The 17,882-nt window shown below is 51.5% G+C and overlaps 2 protein-coding genes across 2 annotated transcripts in view; both read left to right on the forward strand.

Moving 5' to 3' along the window:
* LOC118659954 (patr class I histocompatibility antigen, A-126 alpha chain-like) overlaps positions 1-12,734 on the forward strand; it is a 98,657-nt gene extending 85,923 nt beyond the window's left edge. Inside the window, exons 7-8 of the mRNA XM_036316708.1 lie at positions 12,198-12,245; positions 12,383-12,734. Coding sequence (XP_036172601.1) covers positions 12,198-12,245; positions 12,383-12,387 — 53 coding nt within the window. The 3' untranslated portion in view covers positions 12,388-12,734. The remainder of the gene's footprint in view (positions 1-12,197; positions 12,246-12,382) is intronic.
* LOC118659957 (patr class I histocompatibility antigen, A-126 alpha chain-like) lies at positions 9,184-12,734 on the forward strand. Its single transcript, XM_036316726.1, has 8 exons — positions 9,184-9,271; positions 9,485-9,754; positions 9,980-10,255; positions 10,844-11,119; positions 11,238-11,357; positions 12,030-12,062; positions 12,198-12,245; positions 12,383-12,734. Exons 1-6 carry the CDS (start codon positions 9,199-9,201, stop codon positions 12,053-12,055), a joined length of 1,041 nt encoding a protein of 346 aa, XP_036172619.1. The 5' UTR covers positions 9,184-9,198; the 3' UTR covers positions 12,056-12,062; positions 12,198-12,245; positions 12,383-12,734.
* Positions 12,735-17,882: the final 5,148 nt, after the last annotated feature.

Consider the following 17,882-nt stretch of genomic DNA (forward strand, 5'->3'; position numbering starts at 1 on the left):
CTGGCTGGATCCTAACCAGAACTTCACTGGAGATCCTGACCAGAACTTGGCTAGAGATCCTGGCTAGGCTGCTGATCAACTGAACGCTGTCTCTGTGTCATTCCTTCTTCGCCTACTCTGTCCACACCTTTGGGGACCCCTGGACCTGCTGGGGTTGGACCCCAGCACTGTTCTGTGGGAAGAGCAGCTTCCCTGATGTCAATGTGAGAGCTCGCTGTGCTGTAGCTGCCACAGGACAGCTGTGGTCTGAGACCACATTAATGAAGATGTGTTTCTAGCATAGGGAGGTGCTCTACACTGACCATTCATGAACCAATATTAGTTGTGTGCCAGATGTGTGACAGTGTTTCCGCATGTGGGGTCCATTGAAGGACAATCAGAGAAGCTGCTTTCCTGTGGGACATACGTTGTGTGGGAAGACACAGAGTGAATGAAAAAGCACAGGAAACAAGGAAGGCGTCTGTGTGACAAGGGGTAACTGTTCTGAAATAACATCGTGGGGAAGGCAATCCCACTCAAGGCTGTGGGGGACACAACATGGGTGTTTTCTTCATTTATTTGTGTGTTTTTAATATATATATACACACATCCTGTCTAATAAAAGAGAAACATGGTAATTAGCGTACGACCGCTTCCCTTCCCATTGGCTAATCAGGGCGATATGCAAATTAGCTGCCAGCCAAGATGGCGGTTAACCGCCAACAAAGATGGTGGTTAATTTGCATACATAGCCACAAAGCTGGGAGGTGAAAGGGATTGGAAACCCAGGCAGCAGGCAAGAGGTAGGGGGCGGGCAAAGGCGGTGGTGATCCCTGATTGCATTGTGGATTGGGGGCAGAGAGAGCCCCGGCGCAGGCCAGCTGGCACTCCGGACCCCCAGGGAGGGTTGCGGGCTGGCTTGCTACCCGATGATCGCCATGGCGATGGGGGCAGAGAGAACTGTGGCGCAGGCCAGCCGGCACCCCCGGATCCCCCAGGGCCATGGGTGCTGGCTGGCCTGCTACCCCATGATCGCCATGGCAGTCGGGGGCAGAGAGAACTGTGGCGCAGGCCAGCCGGCACCCCCGGATCCCCCAGGGCCATGGGTGCTGGCTGGCCTGTTGCCCCGTGATCGCCATGGCGACTGGAGGGAGAGAGAGCCAGGGGCAGGCCAGGCGGCACCGCCAGAACCCTGGGGGCCAGGGGTGCCGGCTGGCCTGCACCCGGTGATCGCATGGCAATCGGAAGGAGAGAGAGCTGCATTGCCATAGGAGAGCCTGGGCACAGGCAAGGTGGCACCCCAGGCCTGTGTGCCGCCTTGCCTGCGCCCTGTGATTGCGATCAGCACTGAGGCTGCTTCCCCTCCCTTGGACTGGCTCCCTTAGTAGTCCTGCAGGTTGAATCTGAAGAGGACAGGCCAGGCACCAAGGGACCAGCGCTGCCAGCACTTGAATGTGAGCAGACAGAAGGAAAAAGACCTTGAAGACCTGTCCAAGGCGAGTTTGTGTTTAAAACCAAGTGGAGTGGTCCGGAGCTGCAAGCACTGACAACCATAGCACTGGGGCTGCTTCCCCGCCCTAGACACTCCACAAGGTCACTTGAGTCCGCCCTGCTCCAGATGAAGTGTGATCCCTGCACACGGAAACAATGTAGTAAAAAAATAAAAACCGATGACCAAGGGCCCACCTCCATGAGCTCACGGGAGCCTCTGAGCAGTGGACACCCCGACTATTTTAGGGGCTTCAGGTGAGCAGGGGACACAGAAGGGTCAGGAAACCTCCCTGGAGGTGCGGCACCTCCCTGGAGGTCCGGCGGTAGGTCTGATGGAGGATCAATCCGCCCTGCTGTCTGACAACAGCTGCCTCCTCCGTGGAGAATGGGAGAACAAAGGAAGGGGAAGATTCTGCAAACCCCAGAGGGAATCCAGGGTCCCAGGTACTCTGCCCCACCCGCTGACACTAGCTATGAGGGCACTGCAGCAGCCAACCAGCCTCATCCTCCTCCCCCCACCCCACAACACACACACCTACTGGTCGCAGATGCAGGGAGCGCCCTTTTTGGGGGAGACGCCCACCAGGTATGCAGAAGGTATACAGAAGGCGCTCAGGGAGAAGTCCCCACAGGTTGTGTTCGCACCTTCATGCTGTCTCTCCCCCCCCCCCACCCCCCCCCACCCCCACTGCAATGCTGAAGGAAGCCTGATTCAGGAACACCCCCCTGTTGACCACCCACACGGAAAACAGCGTGTGATAAACATGTCCCCCCAGACGCCTGAATCCGACTCAAAAGGAAGACCCTACAGACCCGGAGCAGGAAGATGGGGACTGAGACAGAAGGTCTGGGAAAAGCAGGGCTGCCCCACCTGGTTTCCGTCCCCCTCCCTGTGTGAAGCGCCTGCACCGCCGCCCTTGGACGGAGGCCTGCGAAGGAGTGAAGAACTGTGGCTATGCCTGTGGCTGCGCTTGGCCAGCAGTCGTGGATAAGCAGGAAACACATTTACGTGCCAGAATCTAAAACCATCTTTTTGGGTAACAGAGCAAATAATGCAAGACCCACACGTTGTTTCTAAACAGGAGTCTGTCTCGCTGCGTGTGAACCCAGATCGAAGGCCTGCTCTCCACCGAGGAGGCTGCAAAGGCTGCTCCTCTCTCCAACAAAGGCAACCTAGAGGTTTAAAGGAAAAGGAGAGATAAATAAAACAAAATAGCAACAAGCTCTGAAGCCGCTGCTGTCAAATCCTCCGCGCGGTGGTGACATCAGAGCCTGTCTCCCCGCGCTTGGGGCTCAGACAGCCAAGCTGCTGACACCTGCCAAGTCACCTGGCACCGGCCTCATCTACCCATGGCCACTTTCAACCTCCCGCCTGCTCCTGGAGCCGGTGGGCTTGAGGATGGAGGCATCTGTGTTAAAGCAACCCTGTTGGTGCAGCACAGACACAATGAGAATCCCTAGCATCACTTCACGAATGTGTTTTTAACTATTCTGAGATCATACTCCCAGCCTTGGCAACTCTCAAATAGGCCTCAGCGATTCCACTTGCCCAATGCAAAGACTGACCCGGGTTTCACGGAGATGGAACCCTCGGTCTGGAACAGACCGGGAGAAAAAAGCAGGGTCTGATCGCAGCCCCATGGCAGTCAGTGCTGGGTCGGTGTGGTGGAAGTCAATCCTGCAGTCACTGAACATGGGGTCAATTAATATTAAGTGACATTGGGTCAATTAATATCTCTTTGAGAGAAGTTGAGAATATAAAGAACAGTGTAGAGCAATTACTTATATTATTTCACATAAAACTCTTTTCAACTAAGATATTTTTCTTTATTTAAAATGTATCTTTATTGTTGAAAGTATTACAGATGTCCCTTTGTTTCAGTTTTTTTTTCCCCCCCATTGATCTCCTCCACCCTTACCCACCCCTTCCGGACTTAGCCAGACTACTGTCTCTGTCCATGGGCTATTCCTCTCTAATACATAAAAATCTAGAAAGATTTAGAGAAAATAAAATAAAAGATATGCCATGTAAATATTGAACAGAAGCGCTGAAGTTGCTGCATGAATACTTGCAGGCTTGAAGCCAAAACACAACTCATGAGATAAAGTTAGTCATTGTAACATAACAAAAGGTTCTTTTCACTAAAGAGATAAGATGGATCCCAATACTTATACACATAATAGAACAGTGTATGGGTTCAGAATGAGCCTCACCAAGATGTGTCTCAGTGGTATGCAGATTTTTGAGCTAAGGGCAATTTTAGCTTCAGACTCAAGTGAAAATTCTGCCCCTCCCTTTAACTACCTAAAAAAAATTGAATTAGAGGCCTTGCCCATAATAAGACATTATCCTATATAACAAAAGGCTAATATGCAGATCAACAGACCAGCAGAACAACCGGTTGCTACGACACGCACTGACCACCATGGGGCAGATGCTCAATGCAGGAGCTGTCCCCTGGTGGTCAGTATGCTCCCGCAGGGGGAGCGCCGCTCAGCCAGAAGCTGGGCTCATGGATGGCTAGCGCAGTAGTGGTGGTGGGAGCCTCTCTCACCTCCACGGCAGCACTAAGGATGTCTGACTGATGGCTTAGGCCTGCTCCCCACTGGCAAGTGGACATCCCCCGAGGGCTCCCGGACTGCCAGAGGGATGTCTGACTGCCAGCTTAGGCCCAATCCCCTGGGGAGCAGGCCTAAGCCAGCAGCTGGTCATCCCCCGAGGGGTCCCAGACTGTGAGAGGGCACAGGCCGGGCGGAGGGGCCCCCCTGAGTGCACAAATTTTTGTGCACCGGGTCTCTAGTATATATATATTTTTTAATTGATATCAGAGAGAAAGAGAGAAATAGAAACATTAATGATGGGAGAGAATCATTGATCGGCTGCCTCCTGCATGTACCCTGCTGGGGATGGAGCCCATAACCTAGGCATGTGCCTTTGACCAGAATACAACCCAGGACTCTTCAGTCTGCAGGCCAATGCTCTATCCACTGAGCTTAACCAGCTAGGGCTTGTCTGTTTGATTTGGGTGGCTAGTCAGTGGGGGCCTCCCTGGGAAGGTGGCTTGAGGAAAGCATTGAGGGACGAGGCATTATCCCTGAGGATGTCGGAAGGAAGTCCTTTTCAGCAGTGGCACCTCCAGTGGGAATGGCCTGGGGCAGGAGTGTGTCTGTCTGGTTTAAGAGCAAGGAGGCCAGTGTGGGAATGGAGCAGAGACTAATGGAAATGAGATAAAGGCAAGGCCAGACCTCTTGGGCCTGGAGGATGGAAGCAGGGCAGGGACTGTGCTCTGAATGAGGAAAGAGCCACAGGAGAGTTTAGAGCAGGAGAGGCCCGGCCTGATACCCCCTTTAAAGGATCACTGTGGCTGCTGCTCTGAGAACAGTGGGAGGTTAGGGGGCAGTGGGGAGGTTGGGAGGGGCTGCAGGCTGGAGAGGCTTCCAGGGGCTGAGCAATGGAAAGAGATGGGACCCCAGAATCCTCTGGCCACACGCTGCAGGGGGTGCCAGGAAAGCTGCTGGGCCATGGGCAGCCTGGGTCTTCTCACTAAGGTCCTTGTTGCCCAGCGAGGTGCGCAGCCCACACCGAGGTTCAACGGCTGGTCCTCCGGGCCCTCGAGGCCTGTCCTGTCCCAGGAGAGGAAGGGACCACTGAAGGCCAGGATGGCCGGCTGCTCGGGGCTGGGCTCAGACTTGGCAGCAGCACTGGCCCAGTTAGTGGGACCCTGGAAACCCCAGGACGTTGGGACCAGGGCTCATCCCTACAGGGGCAGCCCAGCCCTTTGCTGTCTGTGACCCGGAAGACCCCTTCCAAACACCAGCAGGGGTCCCCATGGCACACCCTCCCCTGCTGCTCTTCTCCCTGAAACCTCTACCCCTCTGCGTGCTGACTCCCCCCCATCCTGACCTCCTCAGGGGCATCCTTGCCTTCCCAGGCCTGACACCCCAGCCCCACCCCCATCCCAAGCTCTGAGACAGCGGCACTAGTTCCCAGGAGGAAGGTGCTCTAGCTCCAGAGACAGCAGCGGGAACAGGGGGCAGGTTCTTGGGTGTCCAAGGTCCCATCCGGGAGACTAAGGACTCCTGGTTTGCTTGTGGGGTGCAGCTGGACCTGGGAGCCAGCGGTTATGGCCCAGGAGACCTCGCTCTTTCCTGAGGCAGCGTCCACGGTGACTCAATGGGGAGGAAGAATCGACATCAGTGTGCATTTGGAGAAACACTTTGCACCCCGAATTAGACATAGGACAGGCCCCCCTCCTGCGTTCAAAGCCCTGTTCTGGTACTGGGAGCAGAGAGGACCCTGGGAGGTCCTGGCTGAGCAGCAGAAAGGGGAGCGGTCTCTTCTGTTCTCAGCCCTGTGGCCACACGGGGGCGCCGCCGCGCTGCTCCGGAGGCTGCCTGCGCCCTGGCAGGGGCTGTGCTGTGAGTGGGTCAGAGGGGGCTGACTGGAAGGCGGGGCATCCGCGGGGAGGGCGGGGAGTGAAGAAGCTTTGGCGAGTCTTGGGCTCCACAGTGTCAAGGTCATGACAGGACAGGGATTGACCAAGAAGAGTGCTCAGGAGCCATCTGAGGTTTCCATCTCCTAATTGCCACCCCTCTCTCCAATCCCTTGAGGACAACTCCATGGAAACCTGAAAAGTAGACACATTTTCTTCTATTGCCTATTTCTGTTTTGTGATTTTTTTTCAAAGTCAGTTTTCAAAATAAAGTCATCTCTTATTTGGGAACAACATCTCAATGTCTACACTATCTTCCACAGTGAGGAGTTGCACATTGGGACAATTGGGGCTAAAGCAAGGGTCTCCAGGGCCTTCTGTCCCCTAGAAGGATAGCAGAGGGGCCAGAGGGAAGCAGCCCTGATTCCGGGTACAGGATGGTGCTAGCAGCCAGGGGAAGGAAGGCCTACTCTTGCACTAATTTTCCTGCATCGGGCCTCTAGTTTTATCATACGTTGTAATGCAATATCAGTAAACCATTCATCACAGATGTGCCTGTTTCCCAGGCCTAAGTCCTCTCTGAGGTACATCAACTCCAACAATCCTTGGAGCCCATTGGGATCCGAGCTGATTATCCAGCCATCTATTCACTGTCCCGCACCCTTCATGTCCCCTCCTCCCTCCTCACTTTCTTAAATTTCATGATTCACCCTCCCTTGGCTCTCCCTTGCTGTGTCACTCTTGCTTGTGAATTCTACCTCTGCCTACCGTGCACCTGGCCCCATGCAGCTACAGGAGGCTGGGGAACAATACAGACATGCTGACACTGTCACGTTAAGGTCATGACTCAGACCACAAAGGCATCCACTCCACTGCCCACAATCATTCTGTCTGTGCACGGCTCCCTCAGTCCCCCATCCTCTGTTCAAACAGCCGCCCTCCTTCCCCATCTGTTACTGCTAGTGTCCTGTTGCCTGCTTCACTGAGAACACTGAACACATTAGAGGACAATTACAGCTTTCCAACACCATCTGCTTCAAAACCTTTACCACAGGCCAGCTGTCCACCCGACCTCATCCCTGCTTTAGTGTTATTGTTTGGAGCCACTAAAGTGTGGGGTAGTTTGTTGCTCGGCAGTGGATAAGTAATAAAGCTCTCTGCAGTTTCTCTTAGTCTGCACCTTGGTTTCCTTGCACTTGGCAAATGTTACCTGCACTCGCTGTTTCCAATTCTCCTCTATTTTCTCCTATATTTTCTGTCTTTTCTCCCTTCTCCCATCTGTCTTTCCTTCTCTCCTTCCTTTGTGCTTATCATCAGATCTCCCAATCGTATAAAATAATGCTCTGTGGTCATGCCGAGGGAAGCATTACATGGGTGTATATGTTAAAAGTATAAATACAAGGGCTATGGAATAAAAGTAAAGGAACTAATTTTAGTCTGAAAAGAAAATGTCTCTGTGATTCTGCAATGCAAGGAACCAAAGAACTGACTTTCAACTCGTAATGCTTCTACTTAATCTGTGTTTGGTTTATTTTCAGAGCAACTATATCAGTAACATGAAGTCTTCCACATCCTGGTAAACGTTTAAACTGGCACAGGCACTTTTAAATCACATGAGCATCATCGAGTTTGGTTAAAGTACAGGCCCCACAGGGCCCAGCATTCCCACCTCTGACCACCCCCTCTGGGGAATTTGTCTTGTGCTCCAGGAGACATGTACCCGAATGTTTAGAGCAAAAACTGGAACAACCACATATACCTCAATAGGAATATAGCAAGATTTCAGGATAATCATAACATGTAAGATTCAGCACTCAACATGGAAGGACAGCCTCACAGGTGAGAGATGACCCTTAGGTAACACTGAGTATACGAGGGTCATGCAGGACCAGTCCTCTGTGCAGGCAAATGTAAAACTGGCAAAACTAAGATTCGGGTTGGACATATGTATATACTTATTGAAAATCTTTAGAGTATCTCAAGGGTATAAGAAGCACAGGAATTAGTGAGAGGTTACATCTGGGGGACAGGACTGTGTCCACTGATGGTTGCTGGCACCAATTCGACATGAACAGGAATGCCCCATTTGAGATGCCCAGTCTTAAAACTATTTGATCTAGCTACTGTATGTTCTCAACTTTGTTTCCACTTACTGTAGGGAATATTATGATTGATGGCATTACTAAGAAAATCTGACAAATATTGTTGTAACTCCTTCCTCTATCTCAAAGTTTTCCAAAAGTGAAATTTAGAGCATTGAAGAAACTAATCAATTAAAGCAAGCAATATTTTATTTGGTGGAATGGCTGGGGAAGGTGGACACCAGTCCCGAGTCACACATACTGTGTGGGAAGGAGAATTGAGGAGCTTTGTAACTCTGGCTCCAGGGCTATTTAGACACTTTGCATATGAAGCCCTGAAATCACTCATTTCACAGATGAGCTTCCTGATGCTCAGGCTTCCCAGGTTGTGTTCCCCACTGCAGTTGACTTATCTTTGAGAATCTCTATCCAATATGTTCAGGTAAGATTCCTTCAGGATTAAAGAGAAAGCCCTCCTCTCCCTTTCACAGGGTGAGCTCACTCTCTGGCATCAAGTCCCCAGGGAGAGGTTTTTTTTCTAGAAGTGTCTATTAGGTTTGATTGAGCAATTGAATTATTACCCCTCCCCCAGGAACTGACTTTTCAGGCCATTTCACTGTGGACATTCCCTTTTGCTGAGACCACAGTTTACTTACTGAGACCACATTCTGTTATCTCTCCCCTCCAGACCTGCACAGAAAATTCTCCGCCCACAAAAGCCTGCCATAAGTCCTTTAAAAACAGCTGACTCCTGTCACTGGGTGCTGGAGCCATCTGGGGCTCAGCCACCTGGTGTGCGGATGATTGAATAAATTTGTAATCCCTCACCATTCTGGCCTCGTGCGTCCCTCCTTCAGCGACCTAACAGTGTCCAGGGTCAGAGATAATGGGTAGGAGGCAGAGTGCATTCCAGGGAGAGGGGTTCCAGGAGGAGAAGGGGAGGAAAGGGCTGGTCCCAGCCTGGGGAGTCTCCCTGGTTCTCACACAGCCCCTGGGCAGGACTGAGGGAGAGGGTGTGACAGAGCTCTCCGTGCAGGGGGAGGGGTCAGGGCAAGGTCCCAGGTCCCAGAAGCCAATCAGCGTCTCCGCTGCTCCTGGTCCAATGCTTCCAGGGCCTTGTCGGGACTCAGAGGGCAGAGCCAATCAGTGTCACCTCCCTCCCAGTTAGAAGTCTCTGCAAACTCACCGGGATTCAGACTCCCCAGACCAGTAGGATGCTGCTCACGGGGCCCCCAACCCTCCTCCTGCTGCTCTGGGGGGGTTTGGCCCTGACCCAGACCTGGGCGGGTGAGTGCGGGGTCGGGAGGGAACGGCTTCTGAGTGGAGGAGGGAGGGGACCCGGCGGGGGCGCAGGACCCCGAATTGGCGCGTCTCCACACCTCCCCCGCCCCCCCCCCGCCCAGACCCCCAAAGCCGGACCCCATCCTGTCCTTCAGACCTCGGCCCCGAACGGCGCTGGGAGGATGGTCGGGGGTGTCAGCCCCTCCCTCCGGCCCGCAGGCCCCCACTCCCTGAGACATTTCCTCACCGCTGAGTCCCGGCCCGGACATCGCAAGCCCCGCTTCGTGGTCGTCGGCTACGTGGACGACACGCAGTTCGTGCGGTTCGACAGCGACTCCGCGAGCCCGAGGATGGAGCCGCGGGCGCCGTGGATGGAGCAGGAGGAGCCGGGCTACTGGGACCTGAACACGCGCAACGCCGAGGTCGCCGCACAGAGTTTCCGACTGAACCTGGACATCCTGCGCGGCTACTACAACCAGAGCCGGGACGGTGAGCCCCGGGGCCCGGGGCCTGGGACCCGGTCATGACCCCCATCCCCACGGCCGAACCGGGGTCGCCCTGAGCGTCCGGGTCCGAGCTTCACCCTGAGGCCGCGTGACCCTCGTGGTCCCCACCCGGGAGGGCCTGGTTACACTTCCAGTTTCGGCTTCATCCTGAGGGTTGGATGGAGTCCGGGCTGGGTGGGCGGACCTGACCTCGAGGGGGGCGGGTCAGGGTCTCACACCTTCCAGTTGATGTTTGGCTGCGAAATGGGACCCGACGGCCGCCTCCTCCGCGGTTATGACCAGTCCGCCTACGACGGCACCGACTACCTCGCCCTGAACGAGGACCTGCGCTCCTGGACCGCGGCCGACACCGCAGCTCAGATCACCCGGCGCAAGTGGGAGGCAGAAGGTGTAGCGGAGGAAAGGAGACACTACCTGCAGGGGGAGTGCCTGGAGTGGCTCAGCAGATACCTGGCGATGGGGAAGGAGGCGCTGCAGCGCGCAGGTACCAGGGGCCTGGGGCCTCCCCACTTTCCCCTGGGGCTGCGGGTCCTGCAAGGAGAAGAGAATGGGATCAGAGGCAGAACACCCCTCCTTTGGGCCAGGGAATTTTCTTTCAGATCCAGTTCCCGAAAGTGACGCCCACCCTTCTCTCAGGGACGCCTAGGGGTGCAGTCTCTCAAGGACAATTAGAGGGGAGACCAGCCTGAAGGAACTGAGCAGCGGTTCCCATTGACCCTGCAGTGGCTCTGGGACCCATGGGGGACTTGCTCTCTCAGGCCCTGCTCCCTGCCCCTCCCCCAGTGTATCTGCGGTCTGACACCGGCTTTTCTGAGTCCTTTGGCCTCCACCCAGGACAGGATCAGAACTCCCTTTCTTCCCTGAGACCTGCCCTGGAGCCCTGGGCTGTGTCACTCTGACTAGAACTTTCTAAAGAGGAGAGGTCATCCCCAGGTGCTCTGTCCAGGCTGGTGGTGCTGTGTGCTCCCTCGCCCACCCCAGGTGCCCTGTCCACGCTCAGGTGGTCACATGAGGGCTGCTGGAGGGTCCCCTGACAGTGCCAAGTCCCTGATTTCCTCCCCCTTCTCCTCAGACCCTCCAAAGACACACGTGGCCCACCACCCCATCTCTGACCGTGAGGTCACCCTGAGGTGCTGGGCCCTGGGCTTCTACCCTGCGGACATCAGCCTGAGCTGGCAGCGTGATGGGGAGGACCAGACCCAGGACATGGAGCTGGTGGAGACCAGGCCTGCGGGGGATGGGACCTTCCAGAAGTGGGCGGCCCTGGTGGTGCCCCGTGGAGAGGAGCAGAGATACACGTGCCATGTGCATCACGAGGGGCTGCCCGAGCCCCTGACCCTGAGATGGGGTGAGGAGGGGCGTGGGCACAGAGCCTCTTCTCAGGGAGAAGGGGCCTGTGGAGGACTTCATTGGGGTCGGGGCGGAGGCCTGGGGGCCAGGGCTCTCACCTCCCCTTCCCTTCCCAGAGCCGCCTTCTTGGGCCACCATCCCCGCTGTGGGCCTGGTTGTGGGCCTGGTCAATCTTGGAGCTGTGCTCACTGGAGCTGGAGCTGGAGCTGTGATGATGTGGAGGAGGAAGCGCTCAGGTAGGGAAGGGGTGGGGCCTGAGTGTCTTGTCTCACTGGGGGGTGCAAGCCCAGGTAGACGTGTGTTCTGTTTCATTAATGGCAAGTACCATCCCCACACGTGTGGTTGCCCAGTGTGGGGCCCTGTTTGCTGACACTCACTCTTTAGTAAGACACGTGTGGAAATGAGGGACAGATTCATCACCTTGATGGTTCTAGAGATGGGGCCTGGTTCCCAGCACTCCCAGGTCAGGGCGGAAGGTCCCTGCTGAGGACAGACCTCTGGGAGGGTGGTTGGTCAGTCCCCACATGTGTAGTTTCCTCGGGTTTCCTGATCCTGCCCTGGGTTTCTAGTCACAGATCTAGAAACTTCTCTGGGCTCTAGGACTAGGAATTCCTTTAGGTCATAGTGGTTCTCAACCTTCCTAATGCCACGACCCTTTAATACCGTTCCTCATGTTGTGGTGACCCCCAACCATAAAATTATTTTCGTTGCTACTTCATAACTGTAATTTTGCTACTGTTATGAATCGTAATGTAAATATCTGATATGCAGGATGTATTTAGGCCACCCCTGTAAAAGGGTCCTTCAACCCCCAAAGAGGTCATGACCTACAAGTTGAGAACCGCTGCTTTAGGAACTCATGGCCCTGCCTCCTCCCTGTCTTCTCACAGGATGTTTTCTTCCCACAGGTGGACAAGGAGGGAGCTATGCTTAGGCTGCCAGTGAGTATGGAGGGGTGATCTCTGAGACCGTATGACAGTGCATAGGAGAGCCCACAGGGGACCTCACCCCCATAGTTACTCCTTTAGTCCCCTCTCCTGGGGGCTCTGACCATGTCCTGTTTTGTTCTACCTCAGGCAGCTACAATACCCAGAGCTCTGATCAATCTCTCTTGGCTTTTAAAGGTAAAACCCCGATGTAATGAGGGGACAGATCTGGGTGATGGGGATTCTTTGGGACATAGTGAGCCTGCATGGGTTGTTGAGAATGTCACCACTTACAGCCACAAAGCTGAATATTTCATGATCATTTTCTTCCACAGCGTGAGGCACGTGCCTTGTGGGGGAACCAGTGATGGGAGATTTGTTCGAGCTCCTACTTTGTGATTCAAGAACCTCTGATTTCCTTCTGCAAATGACATTTGAATGTATGTGTTCCCATCAGCATAACGTGAGGAGGTCGGAGGCTGGCCCACACCTGCCCACCACTCGCCCTTCTCACAGTTTCCTGTCCATCAGAGCCCGGCTGGGCCCTCCCCATCCCTGTCTTTACTTTGTGATGCTCAGTAGGGAACTGAGTTATGCGAGATTTGTCCACACTCCCACTTTGTGACTCAAGTGAAAGGTTAGCATGGTGATACGTGGGCAGGCTACATAGCCATCTGGAATGAAAATTTTTTAAAAAAATTGAATTTATTTAAGGAAAGAGGGTGGGGGATGGGATACCCAAAGGGAAGGGCTGCACAGCACCGAGCCAAGTGGAGGTTGGGTGGATGATGGCAACACCCAAGATGTGGAGTTTCATCCTTATATGCAGTCACTGGCAGGAAACTCTGGTCAGTGGGTCTGGGGGCTGAATAGGTGGCTTGGAATGGGGATAGAATGCAGGTGTGGGATCAGGTGCCTTTTGGAAAATTTCAGTTGTTTACATGGTCTAACTCCTGGTGTCTAGCAAGTTTTTCCTGCTCTTGGAAGACACTATGGAAGACAGTATGGAATTTCCTCAAAAAACTAAAAATGGAACTCCCATTTGACCCAGTGATCCTACTTCTAGGAATATATCCCAAGAAAACAGAAACACCAATCAGAAAGGATATATGCACTCCTATGTTCCTAGCAGCACAATTCACCATAGCTAAGATCTGGAAACAGCCAAAGTGCCCATCTGTAGATGAATGGATTAGAAAACTGTGGTACATCTACACGATGGAATACTATGCTGCTATAAAAAAGAAGGAATTCTTACCATTTGCAACAGCATGGATGGAACTGGAGAGCATTATGCTAAGTGAAATAAGCCAGTCAATGAAGGAAAAATACCACATGATGTCACTCATTTCTGGATAATAAAGACCATTATAAACTTATGAACAAAAATAGATACAGAGTCAGAGCTGCATCGAAAAGACTGTCAAACTACAGCGGGAAGGCCAGGGAGGGTTGGGGGGTGGGAGGCGGGGGATAAGAGATCAACCGAAGGATTTGTATGCATGCATATAAGCATAACCAATGGACATAAGACACTGGGATGTAGGGGAGGCCGGGGGATTGTTAAGGGCAGGGAAAAAATGAGACATATGTAATATTCTTTGTAATACTTTAAGCAATAAAACAATTGGAAAAAAAATAACAAAAAACAAATAAAAAAGTTTTTCCTGCTCTTGCTCCCCTGTGGCGGGAAGCGTACAAATGGCCATTAAGGATTATATTGTCTGATAGCCCAAACATCAAGAATCTCTGACTTAAAAAAAATAAATTCAGATTGGTGATTCTCAAAAACATTTAATTACTATCTGGCAATAATACGCTAGGTAAGTAGTTTTCCAGGTTATAACTTTCTGTAGAATATGTTCATTACATTCCTTCATTTGCCTGTAAGTTAACATGGTTCCAAAATTGAAAGGCCCGAGTTCCCAAATGAATGTGAAAGTGTTAAAATATGTGTGATTATGCACACATTTTATTTTCTGCACTGCTGTTTTGTTTTAAATATTTCATTTAAAAATTTTTATTAACATTACTTGCATGTTCAATGCTCTTGTGATGTATTAATTAAAATTATTTTCAATATAAAAAATAAAGAAAGATGCCCTAACCGGTTTTGCTCAGTGGATAGAGCATCGGCCTGCGGACTCAAGGGTCCTGGGTTCGATTCCGGTCAAGGGCATGTACCTTGGTTGCAGGCACATCCCCAGTGGGGGTTGTGCAAGAGGCAGCTGATCGATGTTTCTCTCTCATCGATGTTTCTAACTCTCTATCCCTCTCCCTTCCTCTCTGTAAAAAATCAATAAAATATATTAAAGTAAAAAGAAAGAGCAAGCTCTGATTTCTTTCTGCAAAGGGCATCTGAATGTGTGTGCCTTCCTATCAGCATAACGTGAGGAGGTGGGAGGCTCGCCTCCCTCCCCCCATTTTTCCTGTCCAGCACAGCCAGGGCTGGGCCCTCCCCATCCCTGTCTGTACTTCGTGGTGGCAACTTCTTACTGCCTGATTGAAATAAGACTCTGGATGTGAATTTGTTTTCCCGTTTCTTGCCATGAAGGGCTGATGGGTTAAGAAGAGGAGAAGATTCTAAAATGTGAGAGGGAATAATTGTCATCACTGAGAACTTTCTAGAACCCATGTGTTTTCTGTGCTGAGTCTGTTGCAGGTGGGAACAGGAGAGGCTGTGAGCACCGACTGTGGTCAGGGGCTGTGTCCAGTTCCTGGTCAGTGCATCCTGTGTCCAGTGGTCTCTCCTCAGCTGGGTCATCTCTCTGCTCCTTTTTCGAAAAATATATTTTTATTGATTTCAAAGAGGAAGGGAGAAGAGAGAAATAGAAACATCCAGTGATGAGAAAATCATTGATCAGCTGCCTCCTGTACTTATTGACTCCACAGTTGATTCCAGGTGGCATACTGCCACAAACCCAAAGTAAGATACAGAATTACTTCAAAATAAACAGAAGGCCCTGGGCAGTGTGGCTCAGTTGGCTAGGCTTGGGCCCCTGCACTAAGATGTCCCAGGTTCAATGAAACTGGTCAGAACACATGCCTGGGTTTCAGGCTTGATTCTCAGTAGGGGCTGTGGAGGAGGCAGCCTATCCATGTATCTCTTTCTCTCATCCATGTTCCTTTACGTCCCTTCCTCTCTCTAAGAGAAAAAAAAAATCAGTAAAAACATGCTGTATAATAAAAGCATATGCAAATTGAATGAACAGCAGAACGATGGTCACTATGATGTGCACTGACCATCAGGGGGCAGATGCTCAATGCAGGAGCTGCCCCTTGGAGGTCAGTGCGCTCCCACAGAGGGAGCTCCGCTCAGCCAGAAGCCAGGTTCATGGCTGGCCAGCCCAGTAGTGGTGGCAGGAAGTAAGGAGCGAGGGGTCCCGGACTGCGAGAGCCCTGGACTGTGAGAGAGATGTCTGACTGCTGGATTAAACTGGCAGGTGGATATCCCCTGAGGGGTCCCAGACTGTGAGAGGGTGCAGGCTGGGCTGAGGGACACCCCGCTCCCTCCCCAGTGCATGAATTTTGTGCACTGGGCCTGTAGTCCTATATAATAAAAGGGTAATATGCTAATTAGAGTGGAAGTCATTCTGGACCGTCATCCTTCCGGATCTTCCAGCTCCTCTGAGCAGGCGTCTGCCGCAGGATCCAGTAAACCTCTGAGTCTGTGAGGGAGGGGCAAGATGGTTGGAGGGACCCCAGCCCAAGTGGCCACCTGAGGCTGCGAGGAAGGGAGCCACCCATGGTTAGGGGCAATCAGGAAGGCTGGCAGAGTGGTTAGGGGCAATCAGGCAGGCAGGCCAGTGGTTAGGACCAGAGGTCCCGGATTGCGAGAAGGATGTCCAACTGCGGGATCGGGCCTAATCTGACAGTTGGACATACCCCAAGAAGTCCCGGATTTCAAGAGGGCACAGGCCAGGCTGAGGGACACCCCTCCACCCCCATGCATGAATTTTGTGCACCGGGCCTCTAGTGAAAAAATAAAAATAAGCAGCAAGGAAAATCTGCAGTTTAAAATGTTAAGTCCTCCTCCTCCCCTGTTGCTCCGGATGGGTGTGGGGCACTGTGGCTGCTGCTTCCTGGAGCCATTTGCTGAGGTGCCATTGGGAGGAGGAGCGTCGAGGACACCCAGGGGATGATTGAGGAGATTGGGGTGTGAAGGGGTTTCCCCCTGCACCATGAGCTGGGCAACCAGACTTTGAGACCAAGTTGGCAGCTTAGAAAAGCACACATAATGGGCAATTGATATTCTTGAGACATACAGTACATTAAACTTGCAAAGGAAAGAACAGAGATTGAGTCAGGATTCAAAGTAACTCAGGAATCTTTTGAAGAAATCTCTACCTGAGAAGAACTGGCAGGAGGAGGAAGGATTCAGGTGCAGGGCATGTAAAGCCTTCCTTTCCACCCTGGAGGCCATGGACGATTTAGCTGGGAGCAACTTGAACCCAGGAGGAGATGGTTTGAGTGGGATTGCAAAGAGGCTGACCCAGCACAGCAGTTCTCAGAGAGTGATTTTCAACGCATGTGCCATCACAATTTTTATTGATTTACTTATTTTTTACATTTTAAATATACTTTTATTCATTTCAGAGAGGGAGAGGGAGAGGGAGACGGAGAGCTAGAAACAACAATGATGAAAGAGAATCGTTGATTGGCTGCTTGCTGCACGCCCCACACTGGGAATTGAGCCCACAACCCAGGCATGTTGCCTGACTGTGATAGAACTGTGACCTCCTGGTTCATAAGTTGATGCTCAACCACTGAGCCACCGTGGCCAGGCAAAAGTTCAGATAATTTTATTTTATTTTTTTAAATGTACTTTATTGATTTTTTACAGAGAGGAAGGGAGAGGAAGAGAGATAGAGAGTTAGAAACATCTATGAGAGAGAAACATTGATTCAGCTGCCTCCTGCATACCCCTACTGGGGATGTGCCCGCAACCAAGGTATGTGCCCTTGACCAGAATCGAACTTGGGACCCTTCAGTCCACTGGCCGATGCTCTATCCACTGAGCCAAACCGGTCAGGGCAAAAGTTCAGATAATTGTAAAGTTGTTTTCCTGGCCTCCTGTCTTCTCAGAAAGGAAGAGCTTAAATAATTTTTAAAAACCAAAAAAAAAAAAAAAATGTTTTTAATTCTCCCATTTTTATTTAACTGTATAAAAATATTGGCTTTAATATAAAATTACATGATAGAAGAGCCCATTTTTAAGGGCATTAAATTTTTTTCTTGTGGGAAAATAAAGTGTCAATACATCAGTGCTTAAAAAAAAGTGAGATAGAAAATTAGGGCTCTTTCTAGAGAAGTCTCCCAATTGTCCAATTAGAATTATTTCTTCTAAGATATCCAACTGAAATACAGGATGGCTCTGTCCTACAGCCATCTGAAATACAACCTCTCTTAATATACATATTGAAAATATATGTCTTGACCAATTTGGAGGGAAAGTGAAATCTTGATTGTAAAATTCCTCAAATTATCATTTTTTCTCCCAAATTGGATTCGATAAGAACGTAAGGCTTCAGTATCTCTCAGGTTACTGTTTACATGAATGCTCCCTTTTGGGACCAGGCTGGAGGGCTGGCATTCCATCGGAAGGGAGTGAGGCACCTTTTGCCACCGCAAGGAGTTAATAAATAAGGAACAACACTTGCCACCGGAAGAATTCTTTAACATTCGAATATCTGGTTAATACAGATGAAGGCTGTGCCTTGATTTTCCATTTGTGAAAGTCACACTTTAAGCAAAAAATTTCTGTTCTGCAAACCATCATATATCGTCGGAGACTGTAGAATTTATATCATGGTATCTTCTCAAAAGGAAGAGAAA

This window comes from Myotis myotis, unplaced genomic scaffold (genome assembly GCF_014108235.1).
Source record: "Myotis myotis isolate mMyoMyo1 unplaced genomic scaffold, mMyoMyo1.p scaffold_m19_p_7, whole genome shotgun sequence".
NCBI classification, from domain to species: domain Eukaryota; kingdom Metazoa; phylum Chordata; class Mammalia; order Chiroptera; family Vespertilionidae; genus Myotis; species Myotis myotis.